This window comes from Amblyomma maculatum, chromosome 11, assembly GCF_055883805.1.
Source record: "Amblyomma maculatum isolate TAMU_Amacu chromosome 11, ASM5588380v1, whole genome shotgun sequence".
In the NCBI taxonomy this organism is placed as follows: domain Eukaryota; kingdom Metazoa; phylum Arthropoda; class Arachnida; order Ixodida; family Ixodidae; genus Amblyomma; species Amblyomma maculatum.
The window spans coordinates 31,376,652-31,395,078 of NC_139354.1; the positions used below are offsets into that span (position 1 = coordinate 31,376,652).

Genomic DNA, 18,427 nt, shown 5'->3' on the forward strand with positions numbered 1-18,427 from the left:
GACGTGTTGTTGGCTTTGCCAGACTGAGGTTGCCCACTGCTTATTTAAATACCTGACTAACTCATGTCAAACACCCTGCTGAGATTTAAGTTGCAGGTGGGCAGATAACCTTAACTTTGCCCGAGGGAACGCTCAACAGAAAATTGTCGCGTGCACTGGTAGCTGCAAAACCAAGCTCATGGCTTTGAGTTTGTTCGTTTCAGTATACCACTCAGCGAATTAACCACAAAAACTACCAGACTATGTCTGAAGAGGTGGACACACACTCCTTTGGTTTCAGTGCAATTTCAATGATTTTGGTAATTCCTATGGAAACTGAGTCACTTATGACGTCCTTTGTGCTGCGATTCGCTGACGCTTTCGCCATGACCTTAGCTATGAGGTTTAAGCTAATTTACGGGGAAAATGATCAGGGATGACAAACAATTTGAATTGCGAAAGTATAGCAATTTTTTCTCTTATTTTATTTTAACTTGACGTAATTGCGGCTTTGCTTACCTGATACAAATTCTCTATGGCTATAGGCGGGGTGCGCTGCAATTTTAGCGGTACATTAGGTGCCATCTGGGAGCAGCCGCGTCATATGACGGAGGTTCAACCACGGCCTTTGCGATCAGTCCCTGTGCAAGGGCGGCCTTGCTCTCGAAGGCCATGGGTTTATATCTGCTTGCCCGTCTGGGAGCCTCCGGGTCAAATAAGGAAATTTGAACCCTACATAAACGTGATTATATTAAACAAGTGAAATGATCCGCCGCGGTAGCTCAGCGCTCAAGACGCGTGGCTGCTGAAACCAAGAAGCGGGGTTCAAACCCAACAGGTTGGGATCCACTAATATTATTTTAATATGAAAGAGGCAAGAAGAAGTAATGGTCAGTCAATGATCGGTCATGGGCTCCAACACTCCCTGTTGGCCGGTGAGCTCGAAAGACACGTCGAGCGAGTCGCAAGTTGGATGCCCTTACCGGATTTAGCTTGAATTACCAGCGCAAGACGTTTGGCAGATCGGACAAGATTCTTGGTCGGTAGGGGTGAGCGTATGAGAGCATTCTAACTGAAAGGATTCTCTCTTTAATCAACAGTTAGACCTGTCTTGTGGAGGCCGAGGTTTCACCGTTGTTGAACATTTCTTTTTCTGATTCACAATCCGCTTGCCTGTACAGTTTTACTTTCACCTCTCGAAAGGAATGCAACCTCATCATTACATGCAGGGTTAAAATCAATTTCCGTATTTAAATATCAGCCAACACCACTACCCATTCGTGTTGATTATACTCGCTGCTTTCTTCTAGGTAAACGACACTTAAATTGGAACTTTCTACGCAATTAAGACGAGCGCTTGTTTGCTCTTCTCATGTCTTGGTGGCTCTTGTGGCTCAGTTAGACCTACGCAACAGTTTAAGAACGTTTAACCTACGTGCGAAAAAGTATCCTCGTTCCTCTCTTGTGCAGCGATTCAGAAGGCACTACTCTCGAACCAGAGGCCAGCATGTACAATTTCTACAGGCCCAAGGTGGCACCCACATCACAGAAGGGTGTTATGGCGATGATGTATGCTACTGATTCCTCAAGAAAAACGGCGGTTCGAAAGAAACTGCTCGTTCAGGACAGATGCCATCCATTCTACGCGGGCTTTCGTATCATCTGCTGGCTACATCGTCTAACAGGCTGCTGCTTCTTGGAGAACCTTGGCTCTTCCGATGCTGCCGACGTTCGCGCAAGAAGGTTCAGCATGTACCTCCTCTACCCACTCTGCGTATGGCTTTACTTCAACGGTAAGAACGTCTGTGCTGAGCAATGGTTCACATTGTGTTGAAAGCTAAAGATGTAACAAAAGCTGAACCTGTAAGTTTGCTTCTAGAAATTATTGCTCTAATATACATAGCACATTCTAAGAACTATATGTAAAGAAATTCAAACATAAAGAAGTCCTATAGAAAACTAGCTTATCAGCTGAAAAGAGCCTTTCCTATCGAAAAAACCCTATGAGTCACAATAACCTCATACAGATTTCTCATACTAAACTCAAACTAAACTCGTATAAATCTCATATAATCTCATACAGATATCATTCAACGCATGAGAATTATAAGAGATTGTACGAGATTTGTATGAGAAATCTGTATGAGGTTATTGTGACTCATACAGGTTTTTCGCTAGGGTTGTATCAAATCGGAAGCTCTTGATTTTAAATTTTGAAAGTTGTTCCGTGGTAAAACCAAGTAGAACATGCGGCGTAGAGTACCATGGGCGCGTTGTACGCCAATATTATAAGACACCTTCAGAATGTTGTGTGCTACTCTTACGGACTTATTAATGGGAATGGTGTTATTTTCTGATTAGCAGCAGAATTAATTATAAGCTTCCCAAAGGAACGGCGGACACACCAACTGCATGGTCAAATCAGGCGTTATGCGATATTGCGCTCGTAAACTTCCTGCTGAAGGCATGCGCTCTCCGTAGGCTTTTGGGCATTATGTGTGTTCTTAAATTCTTTATTAGAGATCACAAACTTGTTATATATATATAACTCGTAATGTCTTTAGGGCCCTTTGGTTTGTGTGCCGTCCCTTTTTTGTCCCCTGGAGTTCACAATGCTGAGTGACAGATGTGAAAGGCTTTAAAGTAAAGCATGGATGGTGGGTTTGCCTGCGAAATAGTTCAAACGAGCACCAAATAAGGGCGGAAATATCATTGCGGATAAGTCGATGGTTTTTTTTGATGCCCTGAAATATAGAAAGCTCGTATTGATGCGGATCAGGATCGCAGATTTTGCCGATGCAACTTTCATTGTTCTTTGAATTTTCATTACGCATAGATAGTTACGGCGGATGGACATGGCCGATTTGGCACACTTATCGATCTCACTGATGAGACGAGGACGCAAAACCGGAGTGTTTTTTTTTTAAGAAAACGTGGGTTGGGAACCGGCACGGAGTCTTCGCTAAGTGGAAGGTTTAAGGAGGGATGGTAGGTAAAATCGACAAAAAATGTTTCAATTTTGTCATTAAAATATAGTCCATTTCAATAACATGGCTTTGACATTGTGAGGTGAAAAGAGCAAAAGAAGAAATTTAAATGTCCCGCCAAATATACCCATCCCCTCATAAAAGAGGGGGGAGGGAGCTCATAGCATAGTTCGTATGCGTTAAAAAATTTTTATGTGAAATTGCAAGAATTTTTACTCTAAAATTGATAGGTCACATTATTCTGTTGCCTAGTTCTTAATTTTGCCAGCAGACGACTTTTTGAGTGATTCAAACTGGGCTTCCCACGCTTTTTAGTAAGCGTTTAAATATCCACATCGCGCCATATTTGCAAGTTTCAGCCTATTATACCTATTTATCGTAGCTGATGACGTGGACGATGCAGTTCGCTACTACAATGATGGAAATAAAACAAGGAATAAAGTGCTGGAGGAGCTCGTCTAAACGCTGGTAGTGTTCTGCACGGTGGTCCTAAATCGGATGGGCAATGCTGTTGTAGCCAAAGAATACTTCTGGGCCTCGGAAAAATAAAATAAACAAAGAAGAACAAGAAAGCAAGCATAAGGTTTTTTTTAAAGTAAGTCAGCGATATGATTGAGAAGAATAAGCCCCAGGTGTATGTAAGCGTCATCAAGAAGCAAAAACAATTCGAACGCAATATCTGAAAAAACTTTTTTGGTGTCTTTTAAAGGCATTTTCTCATCAACCGTTATAAATATAAAAATGAAATATTTAGGACAATTAAATATATGCCTCTGAATTTTTTTTTGTGCGCAAGCTTGCCATAAGGTATATTATATAAACTGATGTAAATGGTTTTCCGTGAGGAACCGGAGCAGGCTCCCGCTCTTAGCGTTGTCGGTGAGCCATTTAGAAAAGTCCTCTTCCCTTGTTGTGGTTAGACCCACTTCGCGCAGAATCTGTGTCCTTGATTCCCTTGTCCCTGCACAAGTCCATAGCAGGTGGCGAACATCCACTTCTGCAGCTGGTGTGGAACACTTTGGGCATGTGGTTGGTCCGATGTCAGCTTGCGATTCCCATCGGCATTTTACCGACGGGGTAAGGGCCGCCCCAGCTCTTATCCTTCTAATGGAAACCTTCTCCAATCTCGTTGAGTTACGAAGGAGTGGGAATGTGCACGGGGGAATGAGGGCACGTGTACTTTTCCTTAAAGAGGATGCTAAAATGGAAACAGCGGAGCGGGCATCGAAAGGGAGCCTGGTGGGGGGCGCATTAGTGTGTGGAACTTCGTGTGTGAGGTGGTCAACTTTTCTCTGCTCAGCGTTCTCAGCATTCTCTTGTGTCCAATGTATCTGGATGCTTATCTTTGTTTTTTTATTGAGTGCTTAGATTTCCTGGGTAACACATAGCCTCTGCATTTACTGCACCAGATAAATCAGAATGCGCCCAAAGGTTGTTTTGATGATGATATTCATGTTAGTAGTGATGACAACGACGCTGGATTTAGTTGGTGCTGATAATGGTGATAGTGGTGATATTGATTATTATAGCGGGGATGACAACAGAAAGCCAGTTAATGATGATGATGATGGTAGTGATGACAATGACGGTGTATTTAGTGGATAACAATAGGAATGGTAGTATAAATATTGGTGAGATTACCGATGACAATGGCGGTGTAGTTCATGAAGACAGTCCTGTGAGGTGGCTTTCATCATCAACGCTTTTATGCAGACTTAATATTTGCCTGCAATCTTTTTCCGCGAATCACAAATTACCGCTCTTTTTTTGCGAGACTGGTACAACTGAGCAGCGATTTTCTTTACACCAGACAATGTAAACGCAAGCGAAGAACGAAACTGAAGGAAACTAAACAAAACTTTGTACCAAAGGCACCACCTCCGTTCAAAACATAAGCTAAAATATAACTGCTGAATCATTTTCGCGCTGACAAAGCCCTCGAAATCCTTTGCAGTGGTCAGCATAAACTTGCTCATAGACGTTGATGAGCGCATGCACGCCATGGGAGCCACCAGCCAGCTCAACGTGACCATCTTCCTCCTCTTCTTCTTGGCCCTGAACCTGGAATGGGCGCTCAGTGGAATTCTGCTGCTACTGCAGGCTCCAAAGTTGGTCGAGGTACTGCGCATGTGCGAGCTGATCGAGCTGTACAACGCCGTACCCCCTTACATGAAACGAGAGACGGTGCGGTTCGCCTGGGCAGTGCTCGCCTTCCAGGTACGGATGACACCATAAGCTTCCACAATGTCCTCTGGAAGAAACCAAAGCAAACATCAATCAATTTCGAGATGCCTGACACACTATAGCTCGGTACACTTTCCTGATACTTTCCACTCTGTTTAAATCCAATTAAGGGTATATGAAGTTCATTAGATCTTTTGTTGACTTATAAACTACCTCGAATGCATCATTCCGTTCTTTCAACTGTAGCGTCCTCTGAGCAGCCTCACATAGTGAATAATAGCAATATTTTTTTAAAGAATAACAGCACAATTAAATCAAGCCATATTCTTCGCTTCGGCAAAACATCGGTCCTAATCCAATTTGGAAGATTTTTCTATACTTTCCCTACAAGATACAACAATAAAAGAAATAATTAACATATTCTAGTGGTTGTCATTTCTTTCAGGTTGTATTATGTGATACCTTTCAATCTAAATAATCTAAATAGCTGCAGAATCAGTAGTGAACAGAGACGGGCGGTAACATTTGATTAGCCGTAAAAATGCATCTCGATCTAGACTCACAACATCAGCTGGAAACTTGAAATAGTACGTGGGAAAAATTAGTACTTTTGTAGTTCGTTTTACACGCCATTTACCGTATTTTAATGGCGTGTTATCATTATCAAATGTTTCATTATGAACATTATCAAATGTTGCGATATGGAAGCGCTTACAGAATGCGATTACCTTCACCGTAATCATTTCTTGCTCTCCTTGCGTGTGTGTTACCTTACGTTTGTGCTGGGAGATATATGGGAACGAAATTACCGTTAAATTACCTGACAGAAAACGAGTGAGGAGAAAGAATTGCGAGGCTCTACCATTGAGAGATCCCATCACCATGATAACGAAAAGCTGGCATTATAAATGTCGCAGACTGGTATCAGGCGACATTGATGCATACTGCAAACGAACCACATAGGCTCTTGTCATCTAAGTCTGCTATGGATGCAATAGTTCAAAAAGACCAAAAATGAGGATATATGCTAGACGTAAAGTAAAAACGCTCGCATCTGCATCTAACATGCTCTATTTGTCAACGATGTGCATACGGGCTCAAGGCGTTTCCCTAAATTCACACGCAGCTCGTCGAGACTGTTCTGTACATGGCCCTCACCGCCCTCTCGCGCTTTGGCACCGCTCTGCTGGTGGAAGAGGGCCGCCAGCTCGACCCTTTTCTGATGGGCCTGGCCATCAGCCACGGCATCGTGGGCGTGCCGTACCTGGTGATCGTAAACACCAGCACCAGATTGGTTGCCACGTACTTCTCGCGGGCCATCACACTCTATGTACGTTGCATCCACAGGAGCATGGACCGGTGTCTTCGCTCCCGCAGCACGCCGGAAAACAGGTATCCCTTTTCATCACAAACTTCAGGTTCTCAGTTAGACTCCTTTTATTGCGAAAACAATACTATTCGCACTTTCAAGCCTTCGCGTGACCCGGCCGCAGTTACGTCTTACCCACGTGACGCTGTGACGTCACACCCCACGTGGAACACGGGCTGGCAGGAGCTGCCAACTTGGGTCTCTCGTTTCACATGGGATGGTTATGTCAGAATCAGCCTGCTAGGACCCTGACATTCACGTTACCCCTATAGCCCACTAAGGCACATTCATACAGCTTGGTTAAAGCGGGGCTTTATATCTGGTCTGAGGAAGAAGAACGCTTGGTCACCCGCAGCTAATGCTTTCGCTCAATATTCGGTTCAGCAGCGTTGAACCCTTGTAAATTTTTTGACAAACGTTTTTCATGTGAAGCATATAAGCCTTTCGCGGAGGCGTTTTGTAAAGACACATGATGCTGTTATGGTACCCGATTACACTTGCACAGCGTAAGTCATCGGCGTGATGTGGAACAACGAAGGGAAATTTTCAAGCAAATGCTGACTTCACCAAAAATTTTGGACTTGAATGCAACTCTTTAGGCATAAGAACCACGCAGAAACAAGCGCGTTGTTCATATCGGGTGCCTATAAAATGGATTCTAAATATGTTTGGGCGTGATGTCAAAATAACGTGATCTTGGGATGTCAGTCGTGATGGTTTACGAAATAAGCCAAATAGCAGCAAGTTCAGGTGACTGGTAGCAGCGTTCCGGCCCCGTAGCACTTATTTGCACAAGGAACCGTCTGCTAACTATTTTGTAAAAGAGCAAAATTAATACAATTTGTTTTGTTTTATTTTGCCATGTAAGTAACCTTTAATTTCAATAGCATGACACACAACAAGTGTCCTCAGTTTCACAATCAAATTGGCTTCTCAATAACTTTGTTCCTCCGAGGGTACGCTTACGGCGGAATGGTGGCCTGTAAAAAACAGCTGATTCTCCGGATAGCAGGTGCTTTTCTCGCGCAGTGTGAAACCGAGATTCTATGTCGGTGGCTTAAGTGTGCAGAAATATTTGAAGGCCTTGGACGCTAAGTGCCCGCAGAGATATCTACATCTGCATGGAGCGATCGGCACAGCAACCGACGAAGACATGTGGCAGTGTGTTCGGTCAGCACTAAATTCGATGGTAAAAGTAAAAGGTAAAAAAAAAAAAGTGCATTCGTGATGATCGGCCATTGATGTGTTTGATACTTGATTTCCTGCTTTTGAAATGTTGCAAACCTGTTATAACTGCAGGTCGAGGCTCAAATCATTAAGCAAGTATTCTTTAATGTCATCTCCGCTTTAGTGGTGCGCAATTTCTTGTGCAGTGCTTAGTTTCTTGTTTCTAAAATTTGAAAAGCTTGTGATGAATGCAGCGCCAGGTTCAAATCGTTTAACGATTTTTCATTTGTGTCATCTCTGCCTCTGCGTACAGCAATTCGTGCAGAATATGTTAAGGCTTATAGAAATCCCTACGGGTGCTTCTGCAGGCAGTTCCTTTTGCTGGGACATGTTGAAATTGTGAAATGCTGCGATAAGATAAAATAAAAGTGGCCCTGGATAAATGTGCTGCTGAAGAGCTTCTGTGAGACTTCTCCACACTGTATTTATGCACACGCACGCAAGCCCCCCCCCCCCCCCCCCCCCCACACACACACACAAACGAACACACAGCAATGCCAGTAAAAGTTAAGGAGGGCGTACGGAGCGGAGACCAGTTTGACTTGACGGATGAGGTGGTTCAACGTATGCTACGACCCGAGAAGAGGCTTCGCCACAGCTGGTTTCCTTTCCACACATATGAAACGATAAGAAGGTAGTGCTAAGCTGCTTGTGACGAGTTTGTCAGCTATAGGTGCTATGCCAATGTCAGCTGCTGTTAATGCACTATGTGCTGGTGTGCCAGCTTCTGGTGGCAGGCTCTCTGGAACAAGCTCAGAACATGACGGCACATGGCTCTTTACTCAGATGTACCTATGGCTGAATTATGATCCCACCACCAAGCAGCCGATACGCAGACGTGACCCTTTGTTATCCAAGCTAGCAGTATCTTCCTTTCCCGCATTCAGGAAGGTACCCAAATAGGTTATGTAGAGCGGCCCACGTTGCGGTGATGACAGCGGCACGCTCCGGCTGTTAGTGGAGCATCTTTAACGTTTGAAGGCACTCGAAGCGGCTTTTCAGCAGGCCCACACAGAATGTTTCTTGAATCAGCGGGTACCACATGCGTCCGGGTGGCGGTTTCAACGGAACATCTGGCCAAGTACCTTTCAACGACCTCCTCTTCCACACATTCCCTTCAGCTCATGTTTCGCCATGTTTTGGAAATTTCGACTGTCTGCGCCCTCTCCACCAAAAAGAGAAACAGACAGAGCAGTTAGCACTGATCCCACATGAACTGCGTTTACGCTGTGCACACTCTAACTGCTCTGTTTTCGTTTCTTCGCGCCACGGTCGAGACGCGATTCCGGGGCGATTTTCCGCACGGAGCAGGCGAAGTGGCCCGTTCCCATCGAACACCTACTCCGAAGAGCGGCCGCTTGCTCGGCGGTCATAAGTTAATCCGCACCAAGCTACCCTTTGACCCCGGGTGTTCCGGAAGACTGTTTCCCGCGGCTACGTCATGTCACGTGCATGACTAGGGATACTGTGCGGAGACCTGAGGAACACTTTCTGTATTTATACAGGCCTCCATCGATATTCGAGCTCGCTCTCTCACTCGTGAACCTCGAATATGTAATCTATTTTTATAAAATTCTTCTCGCAACTGAGCATCTCGCTTCTTAGCGTACGACACCATGCCGGAGGAGCCGATGACATCGCTAACCCAGTCCCAACAGTACCAAAAACGGGAGTCTGTACAACGCACCAGGGATCACCCTGTCGAGTTTTGCACGTGGTATGGCCAATTCTTTTGCAGTGCAGCGGAACAGAATCGGCAAAGAGCCGTGTAGACAAATGTATGGTAGACTTTTGTTTTTCTTCTGAGAACAGCGCGAAACAGTTTTACATGTTTATCCTATAAACCCGAGTTTTTGCCTTGATATTGGTTGGGCTACTGTGAAAGAACGATATCTGGCTGGTGTAGAGACATGCGTGTAACACGTGCTGTTACTTTAAAACCAGTAGCAGCATAAAAAACATGTATGTACGCTGTTGGTTATACGTTCGTAACATGTTCAAAGTAAATTTGTTCTGTGAAAGTCAGAAATATGTTTACAACTCGCAAATTCAAGTATTGTTGCTTTCGGGATTTGCGTGCTTGTGAGCTTTGGTATACACGTTTCTGAAATCAGTCAAGGCTAACATTCCTTATAGATAAGGTTTGTACCTTTCGTGTGTACCTCTTAGTGCGCTTGTTTTCGGCTGCCTAAATGTATGCACCATATAGCCCAGATACAAGTTTTGCTAAGTACTGCAAAGGTGTGAGGCAGCCAAAACTCAAAGAACCTGAGTAAAGCTTTGAAAAATGTTAAATCTTTCAAAAAGGGTTGTTTCATAGTGAATTAGTAAAGAGACGATATTTTATCACCAGGATAATTGGTTGTTACTATGACGAACCCCAGCTCGTCAATGGGTCTTGAACGCACGGTCTCTGCATTTTGCATGTGGTGCCACGGCCAGTCTTGAGGGGCGCGGGCGCAGTGCTTTCCCCTCGAGAGCGGTGACGGTGGCTGTCCATTCTCCTTTTCGGAAAGTATTTATGCTGCACGAATTTTAACCTTGACAGTGTTCGACAGAACCGCCTTTGACTTGGCGGGTGTATAAAACGACCAATTATATCACAAAGGTTAGGTAGGAAGTGATGCAACTGCTGGGCTACAGCTGTGCTCAAATCTAGCTATGTTTTGTATAACACAAAGAAAGCCAGAAATTGAACATTTTTGTGGGCTAGTTGGTTCATTGTATATAAAAGATAAAACTGCGCTAATGAAACAGGACAAGGGACGAAGGAAACAAAACGACAACACAGATGAAGACTTCCAACTGTTTAATCATGAACGAAATCAGATGCTATATACCAGAGAAACAGAGGCGCACAACCACTGCTGTCGTTCGCATAAGAAGTGATAAGAGGTAAAAATAATAATAAAAACTCTCGTAATCTTTTTTTACGGTACGAGTAAACATCTCATCACTGCGGAAGTCCAGATAAAAGGCAGAGCACTCAGACCTCAAGTCCCAAGAAGCATAAATGGCTCCATAGACCACATACCGTATTGTTTTCTAGCTCCAGAGCCGTACGGTGAATGTGACTGGTGTTTATGCGACCGTAAATGTGAAAAATAATTGCACTGTGAGTCAGCTTTTCAAACTGTTATTAACCTAACAGTGTCTGTCGCCAAGCAGCAGAGTGATCCCAATGCCAGGAAGACTACGAAATTGAATCTATGAATAATACATCTTCAACAACAAAAAGACCCTATATGGTTTTGTTTGTTGTGTATTTGGGTTGTGTGTACTGTGGGTCTTGATTGTTGTTGTTTGTAATGTGTGAGAAATGACGACGATAAATGGAATACTCTTTCGAGAAGTAGTCGACGTCCAGGTAATGCGTACAATCTAGAATATATAGATGTATTTTCGGTGACAACTCGAGACCAGGATAAATTTCCGATCAAGTTCAAAGTTTCCGGGAAGCGCTTGCCTGTCCCCTTGGCTGTCATCGTGACGATGAGAATGTTTCGGAGAGTGCAAGTAACCAGATGGCAATTGTGTGACAGATTACGAGGGATGTTATACTTTGCTCCCATGTATCCGCTCCGGTGTAATGCAAACCATTATGGAGGCTTAGCACTTCTAAACCTGGACAAAAAGCAAAAGCTCTGCTTGGCTTATATACGCTTATTAAGCACCCATATAAAAGGCCAAGGTCGCAGGTCAAGGCTTTTGGTGTAACTGATCAAAGGCAAAAATAAATCGACTACTTAGGCTTAAACCAAACAGCAAATTCCTGGTCTCAAAGTCAAAATGTTCCACGCAATGATCTTGAAGAAACCTAGCGTAATAGAGCAAGCTTTGGCCTTAATCTAACCTAATTAGGCTTTTCGCTGCGTAGAATTTTCACTACTCGTTCGTGTCACGTGACTCGCAGGAAGGTGCAGTTCGTAGACCACGTGCGCGTCCAGCTCTCCCTGATAAAGAACTGCGTCGACATGGTGAGCACCTTGGTGGGGCCCTGCCTGCTCTACACGTACGCTTACACGGTTGCCGTCTTGTGCGCCTCATCTTACTACACTATCATCCCGGAACCGGACGCTCCCGTTCGGATCTTCTTCTTCATCTTCGGACTGCTACATTGTCTCAGTATCCTGATGCTCCCCCTTACGGCGCACCGAATGAAGGCGGCCGTAAGTGTTACATTGTTACAAACAATGCTTGCCTTCTATGCACAAGCGGAGGCGACATAACGGCGCTCTGTGTAAGTGTGAGTGGAGTGCTTGTTTATGAACGTAGTATTAGGCATGCTAAGCGTTTATCGTTTACCGGGCAAATGACAGCTAAAGTGCCCTCATTTTTAGCTGCATATCATCTAAGGAAGCGCGTAATTGAGAGAAGACGTAAAAGTAATATTTGCCATGCAGATTGATGTAACCAGCCTAAGTGGACCGCTATTTTCAGGATGAGGAAAAACGCATGCACCGATTTCAATGTCTTTCGCTGGCGTTATGAACCTAATAATGCTGGGCCACTGGACATGCTGTGCTTCAAACACTATGCTCTGTACATTCATTGTCCTCTCTAAATACAAACTGCACACTTTCATTGCATGAACATGCCACTGAAAAAAACAAAAAAACAACAACTTACGAAATGTAAGTGAGAACGCGCAGGATTCAAGACAAAAAAGTTGAGTCTAGCTAAACTGATTTCAACAATCACATTCGTTCTCTCTCACTGATCACACTTTACACAATTCGGTGTCTCGAAAAGTAATCAAAAGCATTTTGGTTGGGAACCGCGGGTGGCTCAGCGCCCACAACACCGCCATTTGGATGGTGCCTTTTCAACAATCACATTCGTTCTCTCTCACTGATCACACTTTACACAATTCGGTGTCTCGAAAAGTAATCAAAAGCATTTTGGTTGGGAACCGCGGGTGGCTCAGCGCCCACAACACCGCCATTTGGATGGTGCCTTCATGCATATTGTAGAATATTAAAGTAAAAAAGCCTAATTTATGCAGGTCACTTATGTAAATGCGCTGCCGGACATGTATATTCAGAACCTGGTATGCTGCAACGCTACGGCTGCCGCTGAAGGCAGCGCGGCATAATTACGTTCAGAGGCCTACAATGCACTATGTCCGCGGACTATGAAGGAATGCACCAGTGCGAATCTTGAACTATACGCAGGCAACATGTATGCAATCAGTGCGCTAATTATGATTTCTAACATTTACATACTGGGCCACGACGCACCTGATTACCGAGCTCGCAGTCGTAACTTTGTAAGCACTGCCGAAATTGAAACGACCGAGAATGGCTGAGGTACAGCATCCGCCTCGCACTTGGTAGGTTCGATGCCTGCTGTCGTCAGGTACCCACTGGTTGCCAATTGGTACAAGATTTCCCCCGACCTGGTGCTCGGCTCGTCTGGGATCAAATGGTCGGGAAAGGGGTCACGAATCAAAACATTGATGGTGGGAGGAAGACAAAGGCATCCTATTTCGCCAGCTTGAAATAAGCACATGCAAGAACATACCGAGCATCAAAATTATGGGTGAAAAAGATCCTTTAATAAAGAATGTATAGATAACTCTGAGGTAATGCCGTCATTTTTGACTAACATTTAATTAGCAGAGTCACATAATGGCTTGACTGCCTCAGGACTTCATACCAGACATTCGCCGGAGAACGATGTTTTGTTTTGCGCACGGTGAAGTACGTGAATATATGTGTGAACCGGTAAGAGCTCAATAACTCTGGACTATAGGTTTCATTCAGCAATTTGTTGGAAACACAAGTAGAGATAGTTATAGAAGCGGGAACCTGACGTTGATGCCCTATATCGTCACGCATGCACAAAACACAAGATCGCGCGCCCAATAAAGTTATGGCACTTACTCTGCACTTACTCTGCCTTGGGGACTCGGTGGATTCTACAAGACAGCCCACTCAATGTTTAAGAAATAATGTTATGGCACTTACTCTGCCTTGAGGCCTTGGTGGATTCTACAAGACAGCCCGCTAAATGGTTAAGAGATGCAACTATTGCTGAAAAAGAGGCGCAAATTTCCCACACCTCATGTGTACGCTTCGTTTTATGTCCGCTGACAGAAGGCACTAACAGCACGTGCGGCCACGTGCTCGGCTGTTCATATTTCATTTGATGTCTATACTATCAACGAGAAAAAGCTTCTCCCTTGCGAGACGCAAATGATAACTTTCTGAGTATAAATATTTCCGTGCGAGAGTAGTACTGGTTCAGAGTCCGAAGTCGCCTCTAGAAGATAAACGTTTACTTTCATGTTCAGTGTTGATCCTGACAGCGCTTCGCGTAAGCACGGGGAGAGAAATATACTCCAGTTGCTGGGCACATAACTGTCCTTCATTAGGGTTGCCATATAATGCTGAGAAAATGTCATATAGTCAAAACATTTCAGCCAGCCTCAATGAAAACTATTGAAAATGTTGAACTGACACATTATTCATAATATTTTTGTAATTAAATATTACCATTTGTTTCACTACTTAATTGAAGTTAGAAAAGTAAAAATATTCTGCAGTCTATGCCACCCGACCTTAAAATATCCGCAGTTTCATCAGCTGGGAGCAAAGCTTGCTAAAGTTTAGCTGGCATAGCTATAGTACTGTTTCTGGCGTGTTTCAGGTCGCCGAGCTTCGGACCGTTGTCTACAGTGTGCTTGTGGAAGACTGCTCTGACGAACTGTTGGTACAGGTGGGTCCGTCACATGTTTGCTTGTGATTTAAGCTCTCGTGAAGCTTCACAGGTCATGCCAAGAGTTTGCACAATAATTAGTTTCCTGCCCTTGCCAACATCAATCAAACTGCCTTGTAGTGATCGCTGCAAATGTGAGACAGATACGGGCAGTAGAATATGATAGAAGAAAATCACACAAAGAAGATAACTGTGGTAAAAACAAAGCCTGCTTCAGCTCACCAATGTTTTTTTCAGGGGCACAGAGGCGTGATTGCTCATTCTAATCGATAATTTTGGAATCTGTCATCAACTACAGGAATCTCTGTTCCACAGCGATTTCGTTTATTACATTGATGACAGCAATACGCTATGTGTTGTTTCCTATAGAAATACACGAATGCACAGGAAAAAGTTTCTTCAAGGAAAAAGTTAAAAATGGGTAGTAAGAAAGCCTAACTATTTCTGCAGTGATGTTGAAAAGGATGTAAAGATAAAATCGCCGCATATTCTGAACATTGCATTCGGCATCAGCCATATTATGTTTTCTAAGGAAAATGCACATTGACATATACACTGGGTTTTTCTACTAGGCCAGCTAGAACGTTCGGACAAGGCATTTGAAATAGGAAGCGCAAGCCCTTAGGAGTGGGTACCACAAAATAAATGCAGTTTTGTACCTGTTTTCAGTCTCGACAAAATATTTTCGTTAATATGCGCTTATTCTCGGCATCCGACTCGCAGAAGCGTCTCATACTTATCCAGGGAGTGGTTAAAGATGTCTAGAAAATTAGTTGGCTCCCTTCATTGCTTTTCAGCTGAGTTCAGGAAGCATGTCAGCCTGCAGCATGAGCTGAAGCGAACTTTGAAATTTGGCCCATACCTTTGTGTTTGATATTGCAAGAAGCAACGTTTAAAGAAATGAATTAGGCTGGTTTTAGGATAGCAAATGTTCTCTGCGTAGTTTTAGCACGTGTATAAAGTCGTGCGAAGGTAAGGGGGAGGATGCAAGAAGGAAATATATTCATTCATTTTTTTTCTTTCATTCATTAAAAGTTTATTTAACACAAACAAAAATGCCGTCAGGGTTGACCTGACTAAAGACCCACATTGCCTTGTGGGGTCACCCATGTGTTGGGGTGCTGATTAGTTAATTCAGGAATTTGCGATCCTAACGTCTGCATACCAGAGTTTAACTATAATAGGACCATCACCAACCAGCAATTCAGAATTTTATAAAATATATTTGCTTCCAATTTATAAAGCCATTGGCAGCGAGATATTAAAGTGTAGAGTGGGTCAAGTGTAGAGTGGGTCAAGGTACCAGCATTGCTTCCACCTCTTTCCCTACATACATACATACATACATACATACATACATACATACATACATACATACATACATACATACATACATACATACATACATACATACATACATACATACATACATACATACATACATACATACATACATACATACATACATACATACATACATACATACATACATACATACATACATACATACATACATACATACATACATACATACATACATACATACATACATGCCCATGCGTACATAAACAAGCCTTTCTCATATTCTTTACGTGAATATATCGCAAAAACGCTTAAGTAGCTGCTCTCGATTTTAGCATTAGGGAGTATCGTTATCTTCCTCAAAATTTGTTTTTGCTCTGAAATTAGATAATTACCTTTGAATGTATGAGAGCATGTTATAAACGACAAGTAATTTCCTCTATTCGTAGGGAAGCCATGGTTACACAGTTATCTTGAGCTTTGTCCTATTTGGCGAGCTCTATGCGTCTGCATAAGGCTTCGTGGGAATTCAAATATTTATTTTCGTCTGTTTCTCCTGGTAAGAATGAGACAGCATATGACCCTGTCAGTTTACTATTCTCTAACTTCTTTTTTCAGCTCCGACTGACGCTCAGCACCACAAAACCGCATGACCTCAAGTTCACTGCCTGCGGTTTCTTCGCTGTCGACCTTTCCACAATCGCAGACGTAAGTCACTTAGTGCTTTCTTTAGTGAAAGAAGTTTTACTGCACAAGCTGAAACTCCTCAACTTCGGAAAACAATGACATCTGTTATGCTGCATATGACTAATTTCAAAATTTTTCATAACCTGCACGCATACAAATTTTCGCCAAATTTTGAACAAGAGTTCTGAACGTATTTTATTGTATAAAACTACGCTATAACAACCAATATAACTGCAGCTCTATTTTCGGCATGCCGTCAAGTTTTTTCTTATTTGATGCCAAATAGGGGAGTAAACGAATGTAAATTTTAGGGGGAGAGGTGCATGTCGCTTGTTGTGGTGTCCATTCTGAATAACAAATTTTAGTTTTATTTCGTTGTTTTGTCATAATAATAAATTAAAATAACAAGTAATAAATTATGAATTAAGAGAGAGAGTTAATGGCGTTAACAGATTGTAGTGCTTAAAATGCGCTTTATTATCGTTATTACCAAAACTATAAAAAACTTCACGAAAACATTCCATAATTGTTAAACTGAAAGGTTGCTCTCATGTTTAAACAAAAAGCACTGAGAATAACATCGGACGCTATCACGCTATAATAGACTCGGCTTTAACAGACTGTAATATTTAAACACAGTTTATTTAACCTGTCATTACCAATAGTAAAGAGAAACATCACTAAAATATTCAAAAAAGTTACTTGGTCCGGTTACCTTCGCGTTTAGACAAACAGTACTGAGATTAACGCCAGACCCTAACAAGCATTAACACACTCACGCACACGTTGCGTAACTCTTTCCATACCTGCTACATATTTTATAAGTTTTCAGGTATCCAAAAACCAGGGGCAAGCCCTGATAATTATTTTAATCGATTAGGTCAAGTTACTGTTGGCTCCGGACGTGTGCCGAGTAATACTACGTGTGCGTTACTACCCAATCGTATTTGAAGACACGTGTTCAGCCATATAAGGGCACTGAAAGGTGATTTTGCTTCATACGAGGTAACTGACGTCACCAGTATAGCCCTAAGGATGGTGCTCACCTCCGTGAAATACACGCAGGTTAAATCAGGCGTTTTTCAGAGTATCTACCCAAAACCATTTTCAGGAAAATCTCGCATGGCGTTGTTGATGTTGCGAGAAACTTTGCGAGCATGGCTGTGACAAGTGGTTGTTGGTAGGTGTCATGGCCACCCACTGACTGGACATCGGGTGGTGTGTCATCATGAGATAACATTAGATTGATGAGTACATTCGATATGTTCATAAACATATCTCTCAGTACTTCCTAATTGCCTGAAAAATATTAAAAAAACACAGATAATTGGTTTAATGCCAGCATGAATTACTTTGCACCAGTGCCCAAAAAGCTTATAAGAGAAATGTTGATGACAATCGGTACTTTAGGTCATACCCATCGACATATGTGTAACTGCATGCTAAAATATTCCATCCCTGCCTCATAATAAGGATAGAAAGTGGAGCACTCCATACATAACGCTATATACTTATGGAACTTTCAGAAAGAAATAGTAGTGCAGAAGAAAATGTGCGGTATTGGAGAAACGACCCGAAAATATCAAGGCGGAACATGTCACAAAAAAGCAGAAAGAACCAGCATTAGTCAAGCCAGCACATAGTTCTTTACGGTATGAACATATCAACAGTTAGTAAGCTGTCTATAGTTCTCATCTTCGGAGACCTTTTTGATATCCGTGGAAAATATTCCAGTGGTACCTTTTTTGTGCAGTATTTAAGCAAATCGTCTTCTATCAAACTTAAAGATCAGTTGCGCTTATTTTCTACACTAAACGTGCTTGCTTTTCTCTTGCAGATCATGGGCGCGGTCATCACATACACCGTAGTCTTAGTCCAGACAAATGAGAGCTACCGTAAAGGCCATCTCGGACGGTGCGACAACGTCACTGTTGTCTGAGCAAGGCTCGTGGACAATTCTTTACTTTCATAG

The 18,427-nt window shown here is 42.9% G+C and overlaps 1 protein-coding gene across 1 annotated transcript; it reads left to right on the forward strand.

Moving 5' to 3' along the window:
* Window positions 1–1,576: 1,576 nt before the first annotated feature.
* Window positions 1,577–18,394, forward strand: LOC146173374 (uncharacterized). Its single transcript, XM_084585185.1, has 7 exons — window positions 1,577–1,772; window positions 4,921–5,183; window positions 6,277–6,542; window positions 11,660–11,915; window positions 14,398–14,466; window positions 16,387–16,476; window positions 18,293–18,394. The coding sequence occupies exons 1-7, from the start codon at window positions 1,730–1,732 to the stop codon at window positions 18,392–18,394; spliced, it is 1,089 nt and encodes a 362-aa protein (XP_084441311.1). The 5' UTR covers window positions 1,577–1,729.
* The last annotated feature ends 33 nt before the right edge of the window (window positions 18,395–18,427 follow it).